Here is a 22,997-nt window from a genome sequence, read left to right as displayed (position 1 = left end):
GAAAGCCCTGGTCTCAACGAAAAGCGATTTAATGTTTTCATTCAAAACTATGTAATGAGATGTAACTTCATAGCTGTGATAGCGCGACGCTGGTTGTGACGTCACAGCGTGTATGCGGACCATGATTCCGTGCGGCGTTATCACGACGCTCGAGCCTTTATATTGCTGCGCGCTTTTCAATAAACGCTCTTAGCTTGTTGTCCACGTCTGGCGTCAGTCATATCATCAGTCATAGCATTCCGGCCACGCGTGGGGACGCTTCGGCACTGCGGAAGAAACGTTCCCCGCTAAGAAGGCCAGCCAGGTACCTGGCACGTTCTTCGAACGCTTGACCCTCGGCTGAGCTGTACCTGTTCAAGGGGCACGAGAGCGAACGAAAGCGTCGACGGAGTCCGGCAGGAACGCTGACGGAGGGAAGACAGGCGCAGCAGGAACACTGACGGAGGGAAGACAGGCGCAGCAGGAACGATGACGGAGGGAGTCTTTCTGGGTCGCCACCTCCTGCCCCCCAAATTCGTCATGCGGTGTCCCGGACTAAGGACGGCGACCATGCAGCGAGGTTTTATCACCCCCAAACTCTCTTTGAGAATTAAAGTTTTTCACCACCACCACCTGACGGAGCGAAGACAGCACAGCGTGTGATAAGTGCTACAAAAATGTCTATTTACGGAAAGATAGCGGAGTTTGATGTAAATTGAGAACTTTGAATCATACGTGGAACGCTTTTAACTCTTTGTTGGCGCGAACGAAATCGCTGAAGGAAACAACTGTGTATTTTTTTTTACTTTTATTGGTGTGCGTTTACCGAAAACACCCACTGAGCAGACGTATGCTGAGGTAAAGCGAGTGCTTCAAACCCACTGCTGTCCGAGAAGCTCTGTGATTACCGAACTGTGCAAGTTCAATCGCAGCGTACAACTACAGCATGAAGGTGTGGAAGAATTTATTGTTGACCTGAAATATTCATCTAGGAAGTGAGACTTTGGCACATTCTTGCAAGATACGTTTCGCGACAGGTTAGTTGCAGGCTTGCGGAACGAGGAAACGAGCGCGCATTGTTCGCTATCGTTACATTCCTTGCAAGCTAAGAGCAAGAGCGCAAGGAAAGATTACCGAAGTCGAATCTTGACCAAGTGCCAGTGAAAGTGTTTTGTGAAAGATGTGGCAGGAAGCACAAATCACAGCAGTCCTGGTACAAAAATTTTAAGTGCTATAAGTGTTTAAGAGTAGGTCACTCGCAGAAACTGAGCCCAAACGCAAGGCGTTTGAATAGAGTGGATGGTACTGAGGACGAGGAAGAAGAGATAGACGTGTACCATTTTAGAAACTTGCCTCGATTAAGTTAGGAAGTGAATGTTGAATGGACGGTAAACCATTGAAAATACAGATCGACACCGGCGCGGCGGTTTCAATTGTTGTAGAGAGTGTGTACAATTGTCTTTCCGCACTTGAAGTGTGTGCCATCTAGCATGTCACTGCGCACCCACACAGGGGAGCGTTGTCTTTGAAAGGCCAGTGTGACGTATGAGTCGTGTACGACAATCAGCGCATGAATCTGCCCGTTTTCGTAACGCGCGATAGCGGGAGGCGGCAACCAGCACTGATAGGTCGCAACTGGCTTGAACTCCTTCAGCTGGAATGGCGGTATATAAGCCATATTTCGGGCGGAAGCCGCGTTGAAGCACTGGGTGAGAAATTTCCTTCGGTTTTCTCGTACACGCCGGGCGCAGTACGCAATTTTGAGGCAAAGATTGTGCTGAAACAGAATGCTGCTCCCGTTTTCAGTCGCTCACTGTCGGTTCGCTTCGCGCTACGTGAAAGAGTAGAAAAACAACTCGGCCAAATGGTAGGAGCAGGCATGCTTCGGCAAGTTTCCCAGCGACTGGGCAACACCAGTTGTAGTGGTGCAGAAGATGGTAGCTTGCAACTATGCGGAACCTACATATTTACATTGAACCGAGTGTTGAAGACCGAACACTATCCGTTACCATGACCGGAAGACTTGTATTCAAAAATACCAGGAGGAAAGATTTTTTTTGTGCTCGACCTGTCTGCTGCCTACCAGCAAGCGCCGCTCGCTCCAGAAGCCAGGCCTAATTGGTAACACTAGTTTCAGGCTTTTCGAATTTCAACGCCTTCTGTACGGGGTGGCTAGCGCGCCAGCCATTTTTCAAGCCTTGATGGATGAAGTGTGAAGGGCATTCCGAGAGTCGGAGGCTACATTGATGACGTCATTGTGGCAGGTTCGGCCATCGACGACTGCCAAAAGACACTGGAACGTGTCTAGCAGCGATTGTGTGCTTACAACATCACATTGAATGTTGATTAGTGCCATTTTTTCTAAGGCTTGGTGACTTATTCGGGTCACAAAGCGACGGCGGAGGGCATTTACCCTACTGACGCAAAGATAAAAGCTATTCTGGAAACGACGGAGCCAAGTTCAGTATCCGAACTGAGGGTGTACCTGGGGATGCTGAATTTTTATTTAAAGTTTTTGGATAACGTGGCCCCGGCAGCACAGCCACTTTAACAGCTTCTAAAGAAAGACCAAAAGTGGTCATGGTCTAAAGAATGCAGCGACTCTTTCCACGCCACCAAAAAGCTGCTCACAAGAAGCAAAATGTTGACACTCTACGACGTCAATAAGCCGATCGACATGCTTTGCGACGCCTCATCTTATGGTCTGGGAGCTGTTATTTTTCACGAGACAGCAAACGGCAGAGTACGTCCCATAGCTTTTGCCTCTCGAACGCTGACAATTGCAGAAAAGTACGCGTAATGTGAGCGCAAAGCCTTGGCTTTAGTTTTTGTGTTGAAGAAATTCTATCGGTACTTATACGGTAGGAAATGCACACTTTATAATAACCATCAGCCATTGATAGGCATCCTGGGCCAGGACAAATCGACGCCTACTTTGACCGCAGTCTGCATGCAGCGCTGGGCCATGCTGCTTGCTGCTTACAGTCATCGGCTGAAGTGGCGGAAACGCAAGAACCTGGATGTAGCGGACGCGCTGCCCAGATTACCTCAGGCTGAGTGTCACTCAACTTCGCGCACTTTTAGCGTGAAGTTCCCAGACACCCTTAGAGCCTGGGGGGGTAGCGGTCTCGAATTACTTAGGAGATGCCCTCGACTCAGCGTGGCAAGCTCGGCGGAGACCAACTTCCAAGTGACAAGAGATTTTTGGCCGTTTGGAGCCCAGCTTTCGCCGGTCGCAAGCCAGAGAATCGGTCGGAGCCAAAGGTTCCTGAACAAAACAAAGTTCATACAGCAAGGAGACGATACAGAGGATTTCACAATCGCTAGTATAAACACATAAAAAGAGATTAAGCAAACAATGCAACTCGTGCAAAGTTAAACTCGAGAAAGACTGCAACGCAAAAAGGACATTGCGCCTAAAGTGCCCTAACACAAGAGAGCGACAAACAAACAAAACACAATTTGTCCATTGAGCACTGCGACAGTCCGACTACCAGAGGCACACGACGATGCCGTCCCGCAGACTGGAGCACGCTGCCTCGTTGGTCCTTTGCTGGTCGAGTGGTGTGGTCCCGGGAGTTAAGCGGACGCGCTTCTCCGAAGCACAACGGCGGCTTCGACTAATCTGACAGGTTCGTTGGTTGGTTGCGACTGAGAGAAGGATGAAAAGGAAAGTGCACGGGCCTGCCTACTGGCTCAAGCCGAGGCACCACTGCTGCCACGTGCACTGAGAAGAGAGTTGAAAGATATGAGGAAAGACAAAAAGTGGGAGAAAAAGACGCGCGTCGCAACAACCGCGTCCACCGCAGCGGACGCTGGCAGATAAGCGGCCGAAGCCGCGCACGTAATCTGACAGCGGTTGACGTCCTTCTTTTATAGGCTCGCTTCCACGTCTGTTTGTTCTACGCGCCAGAGTAGGCGCGCACATAGACGCAGTATCGGCCGTGCAGTCACCCTTCCTTCCTCGCGCCAGCGGCGCGTCCTCATTGGTCAAAGTCGGGAGGCGCTTCCAAAGGTTCTAGCGTAGCGCCGTCGCCGACGGGCGAGGGGAACGTGTCTTAGTGCACGCAAGGCTACTCCCTTTTCACCCGGTTAGCAGTAGAAGCGACTCGGACGTTCGATAGAAATCGGCGGCATGGATGACTTATTGTCGGTGAGCGGTGGTGGAGGCGGAGGGAGCTACGCACACATTCTAGTGGCTCAACGGGGGTTTCCTTCTCCCCCGTTCGTCTCGCGCCGGCGAGACGCGCCCGCGAGGCGCTGTTTTTGTTTCTTTTTTTCCAAAAATGCGCAGGATTTTGTGACACTGCCCCTCCATTAAGAATATTGTGTAACAATATTCACAAATCACAAAATTCGCGCGCACATGGATGCGCTCACAAAGTCAACGGCGAATGCCAAAGTACACACATCAATACCTTGATGTTTTCCGCATACATAACACAGTGCAGTAGACAGGTTGCCTTTCAAAACACGCCGCAGTTCGGCGGTACAATTCGCGCGCAGATGCATGCGCTCACAAACTACAGGTAGAAATACATACATAAATACCACGATGTTTTCACATACATAACACAGTGCAATGTTCACAATGCACATAAAAACACGCCCCGATTGGGCAGTACATTAACACAACAGTTTAAACAGGAGGCACACGAGTATGAGGCATACTCTTTCCTATACTTCCACGTTTGGCCTACACAGTGGGCTCGGAACACGATTGCTTTCTTCTGGCTTTCGGCCTCACTCGTGGTCCTCTTTCGCACGCGACTCTGGCCTTTCTTCCTGTCGCGGGATCTGCCCTTCTTGCGCCTTGTGCTGAGGCTTCTCTTTCGAACGCGATTTTGGCTCCGCTCCCTACTCGTACTCCTGTCTGGTTTTGCGGGCAGTCTGCGAGCCCTTCTTCTTTTCCTGTGACTAGCGCGTCGGTTACGAACGAATTTAACATTTAACGCCAGTTCGCACATGACGGCTCCACTTCTCGTGTCTTCCTCCTTCTCGGCGCGCGCTCTTCTGTTTTCTTTTGCGCCTCCAGACTGAGTCCTTACTGAACGCGGTGCTGGTTCGTCTCAGCATCTTTCGCACTTTGTTGCGATATTCGTGCAGCTCGCTTGCATTCGACTCAGCGGTCTTCAGCTTAGTTTTCATTCGCTTCCTTTTCTTCTTGAATTTTCTCCAGGGCTACTGCTTTTCGGCTTCGCCTGCTTCGGTGATGTCCGACTCATTTGTCTTTCTTTTTAACTTCTTCCAAGCTCCACTTCGGGGCGAGCCTGATTCCTTTTCGCATGCATCATCCGTGATGGGTTCTCGCGATGAAGCCACTGATTCAGTCCCTAGTCGTGTTTCGCAGACTGCACTTCCTCCTTGCTCAGAAGCACAAAATTCCTCGCTTTCTTCCTAGGCACAAATTTCCTCGCCTGCTTCAGAGGCACAAATTTCCTCGCGTTCCTCGTCGGGAAAGCCCTCCTCGCTGCTCAAGGGTTCACTCGGAACGGTTTCCGTGTTTTCTCTAAATACGCTCTGCTCAGCTATTACTATGTCTGAACTTTTACACTTAGTGCCATTTAACCCCTCTTTCTCGCGGTGGGCACTGCAAAGTCAGGCGTGTTGCACTCGGACATCTCCATAGAGATCCGAACTGCTTCTTCGTCCTCAGGCGGCTGCCCTAGGGTTCCGTCTGACTGAAGCGTCAGGTTGGCCTTTTCAACAGTGCTTGCTACCTCAGTAATAGCTACACAATCAATTTCCCGAGGAAGCGACACTGCGGTCTGTTCTTCACTCTCGGTGGTTTCAGTTGGAAGAACAGGCTGTTCCACAAACTCATTCTCACTATTGGAGCCAGTTACAACCTCTTCCGTGGTTTTCAACAAATCAAATTCGTTAGTCTTCCACCCGGCCACTTCGGGGGTAAGCTCCACAGGCTTTCTGACGTTCCTCAAGCGCCTGATTTCAGCAAGCTTCCTCCGAAGGATTGCCATCTCTTTTTCAAAAGCCTTTCGGCCGCTTCTTCTCGCCTTTTCGTTCCCTCTCTTCTTCTTCAGGTTTCTTTTGCCTCTCTTTCTCAGCGGCTTCTCTAGCGCGCTGTCTTTCTTTCTCTCTATCTTCTCGAGCCCTCTCTCTTTCCTGGTCCATCCATTCTCGCATTTCGGCTCCGGTCATCCCAATCTGGATGCCGGCCCGTATTAGCTCCTTTATGCTCATATTTGGAGACCGAACTCTGTAGTCAAGGCAATGAATACCTCTACACGGTGAACCTCACTAACCGCTTCAGCGCGGCACCTCACAATATTGCTCTGTTGATGCTATCACTCGTTTAAGACCTCGTCGCAAACTCCTTCCGACTCTTTCTCCATTCTCTGCGCTTACAAACACCAAACGTCCTGTGCGGACGCGAGAATATATGTCACCCAACTTCCCGCACTTTTAGCATGACGTTCCCTGACACCCTTAGAGCGTGTGGGGGTAGCGGTCTCGGACTACTTAGGAGATGCCCTCGACTCAGCGTGGCAAGCTCGGCGGAGACCAGCTTCCAAGTGACAAGAGGTTTTTGGTCGTTTGGTGCCCAGCTTTCGCCAGTCGCAAGCCAGAGAATGGTTCGGAGCCAAAGGTTCCTAAACAAAACAAAATTTGTACAGCAATGAGACGATACAGAGGATTTCACAATCGCTAGTACAAACGCATACAGATTAACAAAACAATGCAACTCGTGCAAAGTTAAACTCGAGAGAGACTACAACACAAAAAGGATATTTCACCTAAAATGCACTAACACAACACAGAGACAAACAAACAAAACACAATTTGTTCACCGGGCACTGCGACAGCCCGATGACTAGAGATCCACGACGATCCCGTCGCGCAGACTGGCGCACGCCGCCTCGTTGGTGCGTTGGTCGTCGAGTGGTGTGGTCCCGGGACTCAAGCGGGCGCGCTTCTCTCAGGCATAACGGTGGCTTGGACTAATGTGACAGCGGTCAACGTCCTTCTTTTATAGGCTCGCTTCCACGTCTGTTTGTTCCACGCGCCAGAGCAGGCGCGCACATACACGCAGTATCGGCCGTGCAGTCCCCCTTCCTTCCTCGCGCCAGCGGCGCGTCCTCATTGGTCAAATTCGGGAGATGCTTCCCGAAGGTTGTAGCGTGGCGCCGTCGCCGACGGGCGAGGGGGACATGTCTTAGTGCAAGCAAGGTTACGCCCTTTTCCCCCGGTTACCAGTAGAAGCGACTCGGACGCCCGAGATAAATCGGCGGCATGGATTACTCATTCCCTCCCCGCACGCCGTGTCAGTGAGCGGTGGTGGAGGGCGAGGGAGCCACGCACACAGGCTAGTCGCTCACCGGGGGTTTCCTTCTCCTCCGTTCGGCTCGCGCCGGCGAGACGCATCCGTGCGGCGCTGTTTTTGTTTCTTTGTTTCCAAAAATGCGCCGAATTTCGTGACACTGAGAAAGCAACTGATTTAGCAGAAGAATGTCTAACAGTGTTCGAGAACCTGCCGTTATATGCTGCGGATGTTGCTAAAGCACGAAACGGAACCTGACTTTGAGTCGTGTGTATGAATACACATTGAATGGTTGGCCAAACCAATACCCAGTGGAAATGAGGGCGTATTACAAGCCCGATTATGAGCAGCCTCTTGACCAAGGATGCCTAACATGGGGTACTCGAGTGGTAATACCCGATCAGTTGAGGGAACACGTGTTGGATTTTATTTATTTATTTATTTATTTATTTATTTATTTACAATACTGCTGGTCTTATTGCAAGACCATAGCAGGGACAATTAGTACAGTGCAAAAAACAAATATAAACATATTATTCAAAGGCAGCAAACATGGCATAAAAGCAAAGGTAGGGAAAAGTGAATTGGCATAGCAAAAGGATATACAGAACAGATCTTCGACAATGGTAGGCACAATTTCAAAATGCACTCAAAATCGCATACATGACAGGTTAGAAGGGGTTGTCTTCTTGCCTAGATTTGCAGTCACGGTTGCTGCATCGCCACTGTGTATTACGACAAATGCTCTATCTGCGACACGAATGATGATAAGGATTGAGTGCAGGTGATGTTACGATCCAAGCGATTCCATTCACTAATGGAGAGAGGGAAAAAGGAATGCTTAAACGTGTCATTATGGCATACATACTCGGTTAGTGTGTTCGTATGTTTGTGCCGTGAAGGTGGCGATTGTGAGTACGTCACGTATTTTTTCACATCTATCCTGTACTGCTCGTGTAATAATTGAAACAAAAACTTTAAGCGCGCTTGTTTTACTCTTGCGGATAATGTTTGGAGACCGGATGAAGCTGCAAGCAATGTTGGGGAATCTGTGCGCTTGTATTTATTGTGAATTATTCGTAGGGCTTTGCGTTGTATAGCCTCAAGTTTTGTGATGTTAGTTATTGATTGGGGGAACCAGACTGTGTTCGCGTATTCTAAGACTGGCCTTACAAGGGTTTTGTAGGCCAGGAGTTTAGAAGATACTGGTGCGGACCGCAAGCGTCTCCTGATAAAGAGAAGTTTCCGTAAAGCAGTAGACGTGATGTTAGCAATGTGAGAGTCCCACCTCAGGTCAGAAGACAGCGTAATACCTAGATATTTATGGTGTTTAGTTTTCGCTAATGGAACGCCGTTTACAGAGTAAGAAAAGCAAAACGGGAATTTTTTTCTTGTTACTGTCATACAAACGGATTTTTTAGTGTTTATTGTCATTTGCCACGTGTTACACCATTCTGTTATTTTTTTTAGAGAACTGTTTAACGACAGATGGTCTTCGCGGTTGTTAATAGTTTTGTAAAGAATGCAGTCATCTGCGAAGAGCTTAATGTTACAATCAATGTCATTAGTTATGTCATTGATGAAGAGCAGAAATAACAATGGACCAAGGACTGATCCCTGAGGAACGCCCGACGTTACTGGAACTGTTTTGGATGAAACATACTCAAAAACCACAAACTGAGACCGATTTGACAAAAAATCTTCTAACCAAGATAGTAAGTCGCCTTCCCCGATAACAGTTTTTAGTTTTCCTAGCAACTTATTGTGTGATACAGAGTCGAATGCCTTTGAAAAATCGAGCAATATTATGTCTGTCTGGCTACAGTTATTAATATTAAGTGCTAGATCGTGTACAACCTCTGTTAGTTGAGTAACGGTTGATAACCCGCGTCGGAATCCATGCTGATGGGGTGTCAATATACTATTGCGCTCCAGGAATGAGGTTATGTGCTTCGAAATTATGTGTTCCAAAATTTTACATGATGTACTTGTAAGAGAGATTGGCCTATAGTTTGAGGGTGAGGTAGTGTCCCCTGATTTATGAATAGGTATGATCTTTGCCATTTTCCAGTCTCTGGGCAGCCTTGATGATGAAATAGACTTGCGAAAGATAATACCAAGGTACTTGCTACACCATTCGGCATATCTTTTTAAAAACTCATTTGGAATATCATCCGGACCTGTTGATTTTTTTGGATCTAGGTTCAGCAGAAGATTGAAAATCCCGTCATCGGTAATTCTGAGAGGTTCAATATTTAGCAGGGGCAAATTGCAGGAGTCGGGGATGATGCCGTTATCGTTAGTAAAGACTGAAAAGAAGAAATCGTTGTACATATTAGCAGTATTGGCCTTATCTTCTACAGAGAGACCGGACTGCACCGTTTTACGGCCACGAAAATGGCTCCAAAACCTGTGTGGATTATTTCTCAAAAAACTTGGGAAAGTTACGTTGAAGTAGTAGTCTTTCGCTTGTTTCGTGACCTGTTTGAGCTTTTCAACGGCACTGCTTAATTTAGATTTCCTCACATGACTACCACCTTTGGTCTTGATAGCTCTGCGTAACCTCTTTACATGACGCTGCGCGTGAATGACGTCTCTAGTGATCCAAGGGTTATTTTTAGCAATGCGTTTGATCTTGAGCGGGACAAAGTTAGTCATACAGTACTGTACAGCGCGTTTAAAGATAAGCCACGTAGCGTCTATGTTTGTAGATCTATCTGAAGCGCTCTCGGCAAAGCTGTCGAATTCATGGGCGAGATAAGTTAGGATAGCTGCGTCGTCTGCCTTTGCAAAGTTTTTTATGGTGGTGGTTGGACAGTGGCATGTCATGGTGCATTGTAGCGGTAATTCACAAACTGGGATTTTATGGTCTGAGATGCCTTCGATGACGTGGGTTGCAACACGATGGACGGGGAAATGTTCACTGATTAAAATCAAATCAAGAATGTTTTTTGTTGAGCCTTGTACGCGTGTAGGATCGAGAACTATTTGATGGAGGTTAAAGTTTATCATCAAATTAATTACAGCGTCGGAGATAATTGAAGTGTGATGCATGGTAGTCCAGTCGACATCTGGTAGGTTAAAATCGCCCATTAGAATGATTCGCGAGTTACAACAGTATTGCTGGAGGAAATCTTGAATTACCGATATGCATTCGTGTCCAGAAGAAGGGCTTCTGTAGAAGCTGCCAATTATAATGTTGGTGTTGTTGCAAATAACTTTGCAGAAAACAGCTTCAGCGCCGGTTACTTCAGGAAGCATGACAAATGGGATGCGCTTTTGTATCATAAGTGCCACGCCACCACCGCGGGAGGCGCGATCCTTTCTGACAAGTTCGTAGTTCGGTGGAACAATTTCATCGTCGCTGATATCTTGGGAGAGCCAGGTTTCAGTAATCGCAACTATATCTGGTTCGTGCTCAAGCAGAACAGTCTCTAGGGATTCGACCTTATTTATAACGCTTCTCGCATTGATGTTGATAACCGTCAGTTCTTTGACCGTGCTCCCCGTCGAGTCATTGGTGGGCTTAGATCGGTAGAGTTTTTTTCCAGAGGTGGTTGTTTGGTCTTCCCATCATGTTCTTTCAGAGGTACTCGATTATTCTTCTCATAGTCCCAGACATATGCACGGCCGTTGATGAATAACTTGTCGAAGGCCAAGGACACTTTTTCTTTTCTTTCGCGTTCATCTTTCGCGCTCGCCCAAAGATTTTTCCTGATTTCACGAATTCTGGGGGAAAAATCTTCGCCAATACAGAATCTTGTGTCCTTTAGCTTCCGACCGTTCTTCAATATAGCTGTCTTCTGTCTCGAATCTAATAGTTTAAAGATAACCGGGCGGATCTTGTTGCTCTCTGGTCGTCCTAATCTATGAATTCGTTCGATGGCGACCTGGTCAAGCCCCAGAGTATCTTCAATAATTTTTTTGTTAACAGCCTGCTCTAGAGTTTCGTTGTTCTCTTCATCCTCCTCTTCTAAGCCATACACTATTAGATTCGATCTTCTGCTCCGGTTTTCCAAATCGTCAATCCGTCTTTCTAGTGTATCAATTATTTTAGTCATGCGGGAAACTTCATTCTGGCAAGACGTAATCTTGGTTTCTAACACTGACAATGCATCCAGTTTCTTATCTATTTCTGTGAGTCGTTTTTCTTTTATGTCTTTTATGTCGCAAGCAATGTCCTTTAGTTGTTTTGCAATCTGCGCAAGTTCAGGGCCAGGGTTAGTTTCCACATCACCTCCTAAAAGCAACAATTTTCCAAGAAACACTGCAGTATCGTGCACTATACTCTGAAGCTGCGGGCACGGCAGCACTAGTAGAAAGCGGTCATCTGAACGGTAACAATTTCCAAATTCTTTTCTTACCTGCACAATGAAGGCAAAATGATTATTCCACCGCATGCCGGTAGTGCCGCCGTGCCCAGTGACAGCGTGATGTTCGGGGAGGCAGTATATATTGTTGATCTGCGGTGGCGCTGGTAGCGATCCGTGCGTGCAGTGGTCCGCGCATGTGCCCGGTGACGATCGGTGTAGCCAGTTAACGTCCAGATGCGGTGTCAGCGCGTCTCGCACGTTGCTTCATGACGAACATCCAGGTAGCACCCGCATGAAAATGCTTGCCAGAAGCTTTGTGTGGTGGCCTGGTGTGGATCAAGGTACGTCAGAAAGTGCAAAATCTGTCAAGCAGTCCAACCACCTGCCGATACCATGCGCTGTATCCTTGGAGCTCCCCGTCTAGTCGCTGGGAGCGAGTTCACGATGATTTTACTTGCAAAAATTGTAATTTGTTCTTTGTTCGAGTTGATTCTTCCTCTGAATAGGTGGAAGTTTGGCCGATGTAATCAACATCTGCCACCAAGACAATTCAAAAACTAAGGAGTGTTTTTGCAGCCTACGGACTGCCTGAAACATTAATCAGTGACAATGGGACGCAGTTCACGTCCGCACAGTTCTCTGACTTCTTGGAGAGCAATAGTGTCAAGAATATCCTTACCCCGCCATATCACCCCGCGTCCAATGGTGCGGCAGAACGCACCTAGCAGACGATGAAACGGTCGCTGCTAAAGCAGGTCATGGAGCGCGACGACACTCGCGTGCGTTCGCTTCAGGAGTGCATTGATAATTTTATTGTCAGCTACAGAAACACACCAAGCATGCAGTGTGACGGGACAAATGCCTGCGCAATGGTTTTTAAAGGTCAACGACGTGCAAAGCTTTCTTTGATCAAACCCACCTTTGTCGGTGGTATGCACCAAAACCAGTTGACATGAAAGAAAAGCGCGATGTGTCGCGTGGTGGGGAGCGTTCGTTTCGCAAAGGTGATCACGTGTACGTGAAGATAGTGCGCGGTGGACATGCCTCTTGGGAGGAAGGTGTGGTGCACCAAGTTGCGAGTGCTGTAACGTAAACCCCCGTCAGAAGTATACAGCCCAAGCGGTTTGATTGTGAGGCCTGCAGCATGCCTCGTTATGCACCCTCAGTGATCACAATGTATGGAAAGAGGAATGGCACTGCGTCGTCAATACTGCCAAGGTTTGGACTGCTTGATGCGCCAGGGAGCCGCGCTAAACAGCTTCGAAGCAAACCCTTCGGGCTGTATACTTCTGACGGAGGGTGTACGTTGTGAAAGGGCCGGGGCATCTTCAATTCAGCGACGCTGACCATCTGTGACCACACTATGCCCATCATGCGGCAACCTCAGAGTCACCATGTGCAATAGAGGCACCAAATGGACTGTTTCGCTAAGCGATCCTCTGCGTAATGAGGGGGCCCAATCAGCGCAAACGTTAGAAGAAAGGTGTCTGAACAACCCTCAACATCCGCTAGCGGATGACTAAGTGCCAACCTTTGCACTGCAGACCTCTCACCGCAGCAAATCCCAGGGTACCTGCCAGCATCGAGACGACGCCACCCACTGCGAGGGAAGAACCACCGCTTCGTAGGAGCGCTCGTTTGCGTATGAAACCGGACTGGTTCAGACTCGAGAACTTCAAGTAGGGCCCATGGTGGGGGGGGGGGGGGGAGGTAATAAATTGTGATAGCGCGACGCTGCTTGTGACGACATGGCGTTCTTGCGGACCAAGATTCTGTGCAGCGTTCTCACGACGCTCGAGCCTATATATTGCTGCGCGCTTTCAATAAACTCTCTTTGTTCGTTGTCCACGTCTGGCGTCATTGATATCAATAGCAAAGATTTTAGCAAAGATAGCAAAGAACGCAAGCTTTGCGCATTTACATGCTTAAAGAAAAAAACATTTCGCCGTGTCCAGAAAGGCTGCGTCTATACCTGCAATTCTGGCGAAAGAAACGACCGCGCCAGAAAACGCTTGCGACTTATCACTACAATCTTTACAGTTCATGTTCGTTGTAGAGCTTAAGATCCTTCTCACTTCTCCTTTAGAAAGAGGACACGCCGGTCTTTCTGCCACACGAAAGCATAATTAAGTTCGGTACCTTTTGAGCGGGGTAGCCAGAGTGACCTTTTGTTTTCGAGAGTCAAGTTCTTCACTAAGATCACATCTGATTCCTTTGCCCTAAGTGTAGAACGACATTCCATGCATTTCTGTTTTAGGGATACTCGGCGAAATTTGGCAATAATGACCGGTTCCTTTCCAGTCTTCGCTGGCAAGCGATATAGAGTTCCAAGATTCATGTCGTTTAGGGTTGGGAGTTGTAACGAAGCCGCTACGCTATTAATTTTCTTGAGAAGATTTTCATTCTGTTTTTGAACGACTCCTTGCACTTCCCTGTTCATTCTGCGGTTGTACTGCTTTAATTCATTCATTTTAATCCTTTTTTTTATTGGCTGAAGAAGAATTCCTGGTTTCCATGTTTCCACTTTCTTCTTTAAGGAAGCTGTGTAATTCTTTTGTTTCTCAAGGTTTTCTAGTACAGTGTCATTCTTGTCGGAAACTAACTGAATTGAGCTTTCGGTTACGTCGACCTTCGCAACAAGTTCACTCAGTGCGTCGACCTTTGGAACAACAGGAAGAAGCAAAGAAAATTTGTCGTTCAGTTCCTTTAACTGGCGTTTAAGGATTGCATTCTCTGGTGTTGATGGAGCAGCACCACTTTGTTTTATTCCTTAATCACAAGTTGCGCATTTCCATGTTGAATTAAAAAAGTCACCTTGCCGCGGAAGTTCGGCGTAGAAACTCCGCAACATTTTCCAAGGTGATGAAGATAGCTGCAAGTGGAGCATATTAAAAACATTTCTTTATCATTCACATCCTCATGGCAGGCCAAACATTGCGACATCTTCGCAAAAGAGCGATCGCAGAATAAACAACAAAAAACAACAGCAAATAGTCTAAAGAGCAAATCGTCTAAACTGTAGCAGCAACAGCAGCGATGCGCAAAATGGCGTTTAAAAAGATATGCTAGTGCTGGGAAGTGACGCATCCAGACACTTAGCGCAGCGCATGAAGACAGCACCACCGCAGCCCTCAACGGCTAATAATTTCCCATAGATGTCCATATGGATGTTTTCTTCTCTTCCCAGGAGGTTTAATATCACATTTGTTGGCGAGTTATGAAACCCGTTTCCATCTCTTCAATATATTGACCCGATTGACCCGGAATCCCAGAATAAACGCGGAAAAAGTGACGAAGGCGACTTACATCCCAGAGCTCAAAACGTGTCAAAGCCTACGGCGATAGCCGAATGGTCTAAGAGCATCGCTTAACCAGCAGGCGTGCTCTTCTCGGGTGTGGTTTGAACTTCGCTTGTGTAAATTTATCGCAGAAGTTTTCGTTTGGCTGCCTACTTTTCTGAAAAAGTGCTCTAAGTCTTACAGAAGATATGGTTACATGTTTGGCATACGACCGATATCCGCTCAGTTTACCCAAAAAGGAAGTTAAAAGCATTTCAAGCACAATAGTCAGAGCAGCCGCTCCCAGCCTCACTTACCAGAAACGCAAGCTCCTGAACTCTGAAGTGTTTACTTGCGGCAAGTAAACTATAGCAATCTATACTATTGTTGACAGGTTGGCACTATTATGTTTATTGTCTTAACAAGGACGAAGAACTGGTAGAATTGGTGGGCATTCATGGTTTAAACTGCGCGAAGAAACAAGGACACCTGCACCTGTGTCGTGTATTTTCTTCCGCTGTGTCCTCATTTCATCGCGCAGTTTAAATCATTATTGTCCTATGTGAAGTTGAATGAAGGTTTAAAAACTACGAACATTTACAGTGTAGCACATGGGGAATAAATATTCTCCTAATATGCGCACCCTTTCGCATCCCAGATTTTTGTCGTTCGCCATCTTTATCGTTTTCGCTTCCAGCAAATGGAAGAAAATTTTTGAAGACCGAAGCGAATGTGAATAAGTGACTCCTTCAAGCATTTCTGCTTGCCCCACAACACCTGCAATATATGTGGGGCTTAAAGAGCTTACTGGTTGCTTCATAATATTTGAGGTGTGAAGAGAAATCACACGCTCAAAATTAGTTATTTTCCTTTGTTACAAGTAATCATGTCCTTTGGTCCGAAAATTCTTTTGTCTTTCGTGCAGGTGTGCAACACCTGGAACGACAAGTACGCCTTTGACTACGGCATGGCTGTTTCTAATCTTGAGCTCGATCGCGAACGCGCCAAGAATTGTACAACCTCTGTTTTTCCAGAGAACCTGGTGCGTGGCAACTGGACTAAACTTAGGTTCTTGCGTGTCTTAAATGAATTCCTCAACGTGGAGAAGAATACAACCAACGGCCACACAGCAGGATTTCTAAATCGCTGCATGCAGCTTGCATAGCTATACCCTTCTTCCGGGAAAATAAAGAGGTGGCCTTGGCACCCATGCACTGCAAGCTTGTTATCAGCGAAGTAATCCTTTTCTTTTCATCTTCGGCACCTGCTTGTCAACTATCCCCACAATTTCTGAACCCTGAATCGGTGGCAAACTTATGGCTTCTAAGATAATCTCCTCATGGAAGAGGTACAGAAAGCATAAATTCGCTCACTGCTGCTGAGAAACATTCAATAAGCAAACGCCTTATGAGAATAATGTAGCTGGTGAGAAATGCATTGCATCATCAACTTGCATAAGTTATTTTTGAGACAAGTTTCAGCATTAAAATTAGTATTCATGTGCTGAGGCTCTCATATTCCTGAAATGTAATTATGAATGCTTAATGCGCATGGCGATTGTTCCTACAGATAAGCTCTTGTCAAGCGCTTTAGGAGAAGGCAGTTTCTACCATATTTAGCGAGATTGCAAGGACGTCCAAAGTAAAAGGATTTTAGAACGCTTCTTCACCCCAAATAAAGCGTCACGCTTCAATAAGAAATGAAGGCCAACTCTTGTTGGGGTGACTTTTGTGGCCTGACTGCGGCGCCACAAGGTCAAGCAGCCAGGCAAATAGCATGCAGCGTTGCATTAATGGCGGCGTCAATCATTACACAAAACCAAATGGAGCGTGTACTTCTATATCAGGAGTGGAAATCTACAACCTGCCTCTTAGTTATACCAGTGAGCGGACCATGCTTTTCATAGCAAAATGCAAAGAAGCATGCCATCCGGCTTTACTTACGCCTGTTTTCCAGCCGCCGCCAAAGCCAGAATTCAGGACATGTTTACACTACATTTGGAGAATAAATCTCAATGCAAAGCATGAAAATGGTGCATCTGTAGGGTCACCTCGGTCTGCAAATTTGGTCTCATTTGTTCCGATCTCAGGAGGCTCAAGGAGGGTTAATGGGGCGCTCACGAAAAATTCGCGTATTTTGAAACCAAATGACGGCGTGTACAACACATTGAAATGATTCATTCCTCCACTTTTTACTTGCTTCAAGACAACGTGGCCGAAACAAAATCCGGTTGATTGTGCTCTGGGATGTAAGAAAAGCTACTATAGTTCATTATAATTATCATTACAGAGCGCTATGCTCTTGTTATGTGCATTCTTTCCGTGATTTTTGGCCCAGCCCTTTTCTTGACCAGTTAGTAGCACGTTGAGATAATTCGGGCAAACTGGACCCTGGTCGTCTAGATAAATATATGCAGGGCTTGCAAGCGCTGCTTTTCTCATACATTTTTTGTCACATTTTGGACCAATTAATTGAAATCTGCAACACCTCGCCCATTTCAAAGCAGCTTTATTTGTCACCTATGGGCTCTTTATCTAAATTACCGTTATTTCAGCATTCTTACCACAGTCTTTACATTATTTGTATTTCGCAAGGAAAAGCTTCGGTTTCTGCTTTTGTGCTCAGCTCCTCAGGCAGCTTCAGTCATTGCAGGGCTGACGCTTCCAGCTTACACCTCCTCACTGCTGCAAGAGATAAAAATGGCTGCAGCTTACCTAAGCTAACTCTGGTTGTTCTGGCAGAAGCGAGCGAGACACAGCACTACCTCCATTTATTAGAATTCATCAACCAGATTTGGGGCGAGCGCCCACTCCCTCCCGAGTGGAAAACATCACTTGTGACGTTTATTCCTAAAACAGGTAAGGCCGTGAATACGGACAACCTGAGGCCCATATCACTGACCTCATGGGTGGGCAAGCTTATGGAGACGATGGTACAGGATCGCCTCTCTCCATACCTGGAGAGCAAGGACTTCTTTAGAGTCGCCATGTTCGGGTTTCGACCCCACATGTCCGCACAGGACGTCCTCCTCCAGTTTCACAAGGATGTAATACGACACACAACTATGCAACACAATGACAAAGCCATCCTCGCGCTTCATCTGAAGAGGCTTTCGACAATGTTAAACAGGGAAGCATACTGGCCAACTTGAGTTCTACCGATTGTGGGGCTAGGGCCTACGCGTATGTGCGAGATTTCTTGACTAATCGCCAGGCCTTTCTTCGGATTCCCTTACAAAAATTAATACCCAGTTTTAATTAAATACTTATTGAGTCTCGGCAATAAATTGTATTGCGGTGTATTTGAGAGCTTAGACTTTTTTGTTGTTTCAATTTAAAATTGGCCACCGTATTCCAATTGGCAGTTTATTAATTTAACCCAATAGATCTAAATTGAGATTTTATTGACTGGCAATACATATTTAACTGACTGTTTATAAACCTGCAGTTCACATTTAATTGCCAGTTTATTACTTGGCATTTTTATTTAATTGACGTGCAGTTCACATTTAACCGACTGTTTATTTAAAGATCTAAATACATCCAGTCGAAAGTTTGCTGGTTGTTTATTACCTTGCCATAGTGTTCCGAGCTACATAGTGCATCCGCTATGTGCGTATGGTGACCTCAAAATCACAACTCTGCGATACACTCGCACAAAGGAAAATTGGAGATTACCCTTCCTGGTGTTTCCAGACCAGAGTTTCAGAAATGGGTTCTGTGCCATGGCATAGTGTGTTCTCATCTGGTGTGACCCAGTCGGCTGATACCAGTGTGCTTTGGTTCACTGTTGCCTGGTGCGGTTGGTATAGCATTCCGGAATGATGATGTCAAAGGAAGGGTGAAGCATCCAGAAACAAATTTGTTGCCTAACATGTCTTCATAGTGATGCTCAATCTTTGGACATACTATCCTGAGCAAAATTAAGAAACCAATGCAAGTGCATTGTGAAACGTGCCATATTGCATATGGGCATCGGTCTCGACAACAGGATTGCTTCGTCAGGCGGCGCCCGCATGCAGTTTGGTAAAATTCGGCAATAACTGACAGGGGTCTCTCAAATTTGAGCACAGTAGTATGTACGTAGCAGCATGCAAATAATTATTACATGATTCATGTTCTTGACAAGCATGAAGAGCAAGTACGTATTGAAAGAACAAAAAAAAACGCTCACGTTTGCCTAAGAGCAACCTTAGCTTTATTAGTCGACAGAAGCAGCGAATGAGTCAAACTGGAGGCCCCTCGCGTCATAGCGTGCATCTTTTCCGAAAGACTCGAATAACTTTCATTGCCTTGATGGCAGCTTGAATCCATTTGTGTGTAGCGACAGTGCCTGAAGATTAAGGGAGAAAAATTATATATTTATTATGATATACACTGCTATAATGATGCCATTGCAAAGACAACTAGCAAATGCTGCTATTAGCATTAAAAGAGGATGGCTAATGTGACAGCACCCATGAATGCCAACACTGAATCACAATCCGTTAGGCCTCAACAGCTTTAAAATACCGAGCTTCACAGCAGATGGCTGCCAAATACCAACAGCCTTATTTCTAAAGTATGACAGCTGAGCATTCATGAAAAGTTGTTAATTCCTGGCTAGTTTTTCTGGTTATGCACTGCCCCATTGCTCTCTAAACCTCGCCATTTAAGCTGTTTATACTGTACCTCACACGAGCTACAATCTATGCCCATCAATTAACCTCTTGTACACAAACCTTCACATCATGACATACCTACACTGAATTGGTCACTAGCTTCCATCCCGTACTTTTGTTATTATCCTTTGTTTTGTGCTTCCTAATAAACCACTAACAAATCCTGAGTTGCAATTCTCGAATACATTGACGGAGTGAATATATACATATGTGCTAAATCCAGCTAAAACCAGCAATCACCTGTGAGTGCATCCATTTTCACTTGCCTGAGTGCCTTCTGTAGAGCCTTTTCCTTGCCTTCCAATATCCTTCTCCTGAGCAGTTTCCAATGAAGCTGCGCTGTACCACTGCTTCTCTTCACCACACAGTTGTGGTGGCCCGCTTCAGAAATACTGCATCCTTCTGGATTCCGTCCAGAGTTTGTACACAGCCTTTTCAATCTCGAAACAATAAACAAATGCACCTGCAGGAAACAGAGCACAGGAATAAAATTTCTATGCTATAGTCACAGCCAGGAATGAAACGTTAATTGCGGTTTAACGTCAAAGCGACTCAGGCTTTGAGGAACACCGCAGTGAAGGGCTCCGGAAATTTCGGCCACCTCGGGTTCTTTAACGTGCACAGACATCGCACAGTACACGGGCCTCTAGATTTCGCCTCCATCGACATTACACCGGCGCTGCCAATATCGAATTGCATTTGTTGATTGCATAGTGTCATATGGTACTATGCTTTCATGCCTGTTTAAGCATGCAAGTCAGAAGTCATGTAGTTGTTTAAAATAAACACAAAACTTACACCTTCACAATGATGGTGTCATACAATAGTTGTAGGTTCTGATGTAAGAAAGAAGTGAAAACGGTAATTGTGTACTTTGCCTTTTTGTAGCGTTAACTGCACAAATCATTTAGGAAAATGATTTCATGCTGATGAAAATCACAGATTATTGCGTGTAATAGCAAATATTCAAAAATAAAAATAATATGCAACAGTAGGAGCACTGCCTGTATATCACACAAGAGGCTGGGCCTGCTAAGAGCAATTCTATAATTCCAGCTCTTCCACATGCCCTTGACACAACACTGAAATGTGCAATACCTAAAAAGTTTAAATGTGATAAAGAAGGAAGTGTAACACAAACTGACGACTCACTAGTAGACAGAGGAAGTAGAACTAGTAATGCAGTAACCAGCACTAAAATGCACTAGCCTTCATAACAAAACATGATGCAATCAGTCTCATCAAGATGCAGAGCCATGCAAGACAAGCCAGTTTCTTAGAGTGGCAGAAGCACAACTACACTCTAGTATTTCCAAAAAGGTGTGCATGTTACAAGCCAAGTGCTTCTTTATTGCTATGCCATTTTTCACTATGACCATTGGTGCTAAGTGCATGAGAAAAAGTGGGTAACATTGCGCATTTTACTTCTTTGTTGTTTGGTTTGCTTTTCTTTGTACTTGGCTCCTTTCTATTTCTGAGTATATGCAGTGCAACCCATATAATGTGGAAAACTGATAATGTAAACAGTTGTTAGTGCAGCAGGCATTCATGTCTTATATCCTATTCTTTTCGAGTTGTTTAGGCATGCCTATCAGGTAGCAAGCCAAAAATCTGAGTCAACCAGGTTTACAGACCAGAATCTTAAGGTTTACAGTTAAATTACTATTTCAGCAGCATTATAATGCCTTTCATATTTTGCCCTCAAGTGAAATCAGATGCCTTCGCTGGGTAGGTCTCTGAGGATCAATAACTTCGCGTGGGCTAGTCGGTTAAGCATCATTGTAAGAGGCAGCGAAAAAGAAACCAGGACGAAAGGCAAGACACATATACCACAGGACGAGCGCTGAACTACCAACTAGTAGTTGGACGAGCGCTGAACTACCAGTTGGTACTTCAGCGCTCGTCCTTTGGTGTACGTGTCTTCCCTTTCATCCTGGTTTCTTTTGCGCAGCCTCTTGCAGTGGGTCTCTGAGGAGTGTCATGCGACACTGGCGTTACAGTAGAAGAATGAAAGTTATCCTACTGCTACAACTTTTTAGGAGGAGTGCTATGTGACACAGGTATTACAGTAGAAGGATAACAAGGCTGTCCTCCTGCTGTAATATCGCCTTAAAATGCTGCTCTGTAGCCTGCCACTTCAAATCCAGAATCAAAGTTGCAGTATTGGATGACGCTTTATTGAGAAGAAACACACATATACTATTTCAAAGGGAAATGCCAACATATGCCGTCAAAACTGGTTCAAAGCATACTGGTGCAACACACTGATCTCAACACAGTTCTAGAAAAACGCACTTTAGAAAACTCAGTATTTACATGCGTTCTGCAATACACGTTGAACGGGCACAGACAAGGAAGACAGCCCCACAGTTCGACAGCGGAGACATCCTTTTCAGACCTCTTCACCATTGGACAGCAGGCACTTCACCTGCATAACATCATAATTTTAATTTCACCTGTGCAATCTATGGAAGATGAAGTACCCACAATGACTGTGTTAATGGGTAAGAATTCGTATTGCCAGTTTCACACAAACACAAGGCAAAGTTTAAACATAAAAAAGTTAATTTGCTCACAGTTGAATCCACGATAAGCTCTGCACTGTTTAGGGTTCTTCAGAAATATTTAATCTGAAAGTGCTGTATGAAAAGGCTGCAAAGCGCTAGAGCCTATTTTTGGACTGGTTGTTCTTCAACATCCAACAAAGATTTTTCTTCACGGTCGCCTGCCACTAAAAGCACTTTACGGCTACACTAATGATCGAACAGGCAGTTTTCTCATTGGGGAAGCAGCATCACTCCTCTATTTACGCGAATACGCGTTCATACAGCCTGTTACTGGATGTGGCTTTTTGAGCTTGTAAGACACCACTGCGAGGCGATAGCACCGACAGTTCAGCCTTGGGGGACGACGTATTCAGTCTGCTTTTGATTCCAACGCGATTAACCGCCCGCCACAGTGGCCAGTAGCGCGTATCGCTTGGGGTCTTTAACGTGCCTCGACATCGCACAGTACACAGGCCTCTAGAATTTCGCCTCCATCGAAATTCGGTCGCCGAGGCCGGTATCGAACCGGCGTCTATCGGGTCCGCAGCCGAGCGCCGCAACCACTGAGCCACCGCGGCGGGTCTGGTTCCGCACAGTCCGCTGCAGCGAACACGACTCGATGTCGTATCGAGCAGAGTATATCAAATGCCGAGCCCTGACGCGTACTCGCGTAGCGCAGTATGCAGCGTCAGAGACCGAATGACGCGCACTACCGGCCACCAATGCGGGCAGCTATGGGTTAGCTGCGTGGAATGCAGAGCGAACACAGCATACCCCTAGAGCTCTACAGCAGGTTTAATCGTCTCGCATAGGTGTGTTCAAAGCTTACGAAGCCACTTCAAGAAATTGTATCGACGCATGTACGCGCAGCACATAATGCAACGCTAAACAGGTCAAGTTGCGTGCACTATCGTCAAACCGCTGCGAGCGGATAGCGACGAA

General features: G+C 46.2%; 1 protein-coding gene across 1 annotated transcript; it reads right to left on the bottom strand.

The window, feature by feature from the left end:
- Positions 1 to 7,763: 7,763 nt before the first annotated feature.
- On the bottom strand, positions 7,764 to 17,837 carry LOC149324734 (uncharacterized). Its single transcript, XM_089565293.1, has 2 exons — positions 17,806 to 17,837; positions 7,764 to 11,833 (listed from the first exon to the last, which is right to left on the bottom strand). The coding sequence occupies exons 1-2, from the start codon at positions 17,835 to 17,837 to the stop codon at positions 10,744 to 10,746; spliced, it is 1,122 nt and encodes a 373-aa protein (XP_089421419.1). The 3' UTR covers positions 7,764 to 10,743.
- Between the last annotated feature and the right edge of the window lie 5,160 nt (positions 17,838 to 22,997).

The sequence above is a fragment of the Amblyomma mixtum genome, unplaced genomic scaffold, assembly GCF_055824585.1.
Source record: "Amblyomma mixtum isolate Tamu unplaced genomic scaffold, ASM5582458v1 scaffold_20, whole genome shotgun sequence".
In the NCBI taxonomy this organism is placed as follows: Eukaryota; Metazoa; Arthropoda; class Arachnida; order Ixodida; family Ixodidae; genus Amblyomma; species Amblyomma mixtum.
Note: the sequence above shows the minus strand (reverse complement) of the source record. Positions and strands in the feature narration are given on the sequence as shown.

Excerpts from the sequence above, each read along its gene's own strand:
- LOC149324734 (XM_089565293.1), bottom strand. The coding sequence starts at position 17,837 with ATGGCGACTCTAAAGAAGTCCTTGCTCTCCAG. Across the intron at positions 11,834-17,805 it reads AAGAAGTCCTTGCTCTCCAG|CAACGTGCGAGACGCGCTGA; the intron begins GTATGGAGAGAG and ends TTCGTCATGAAG.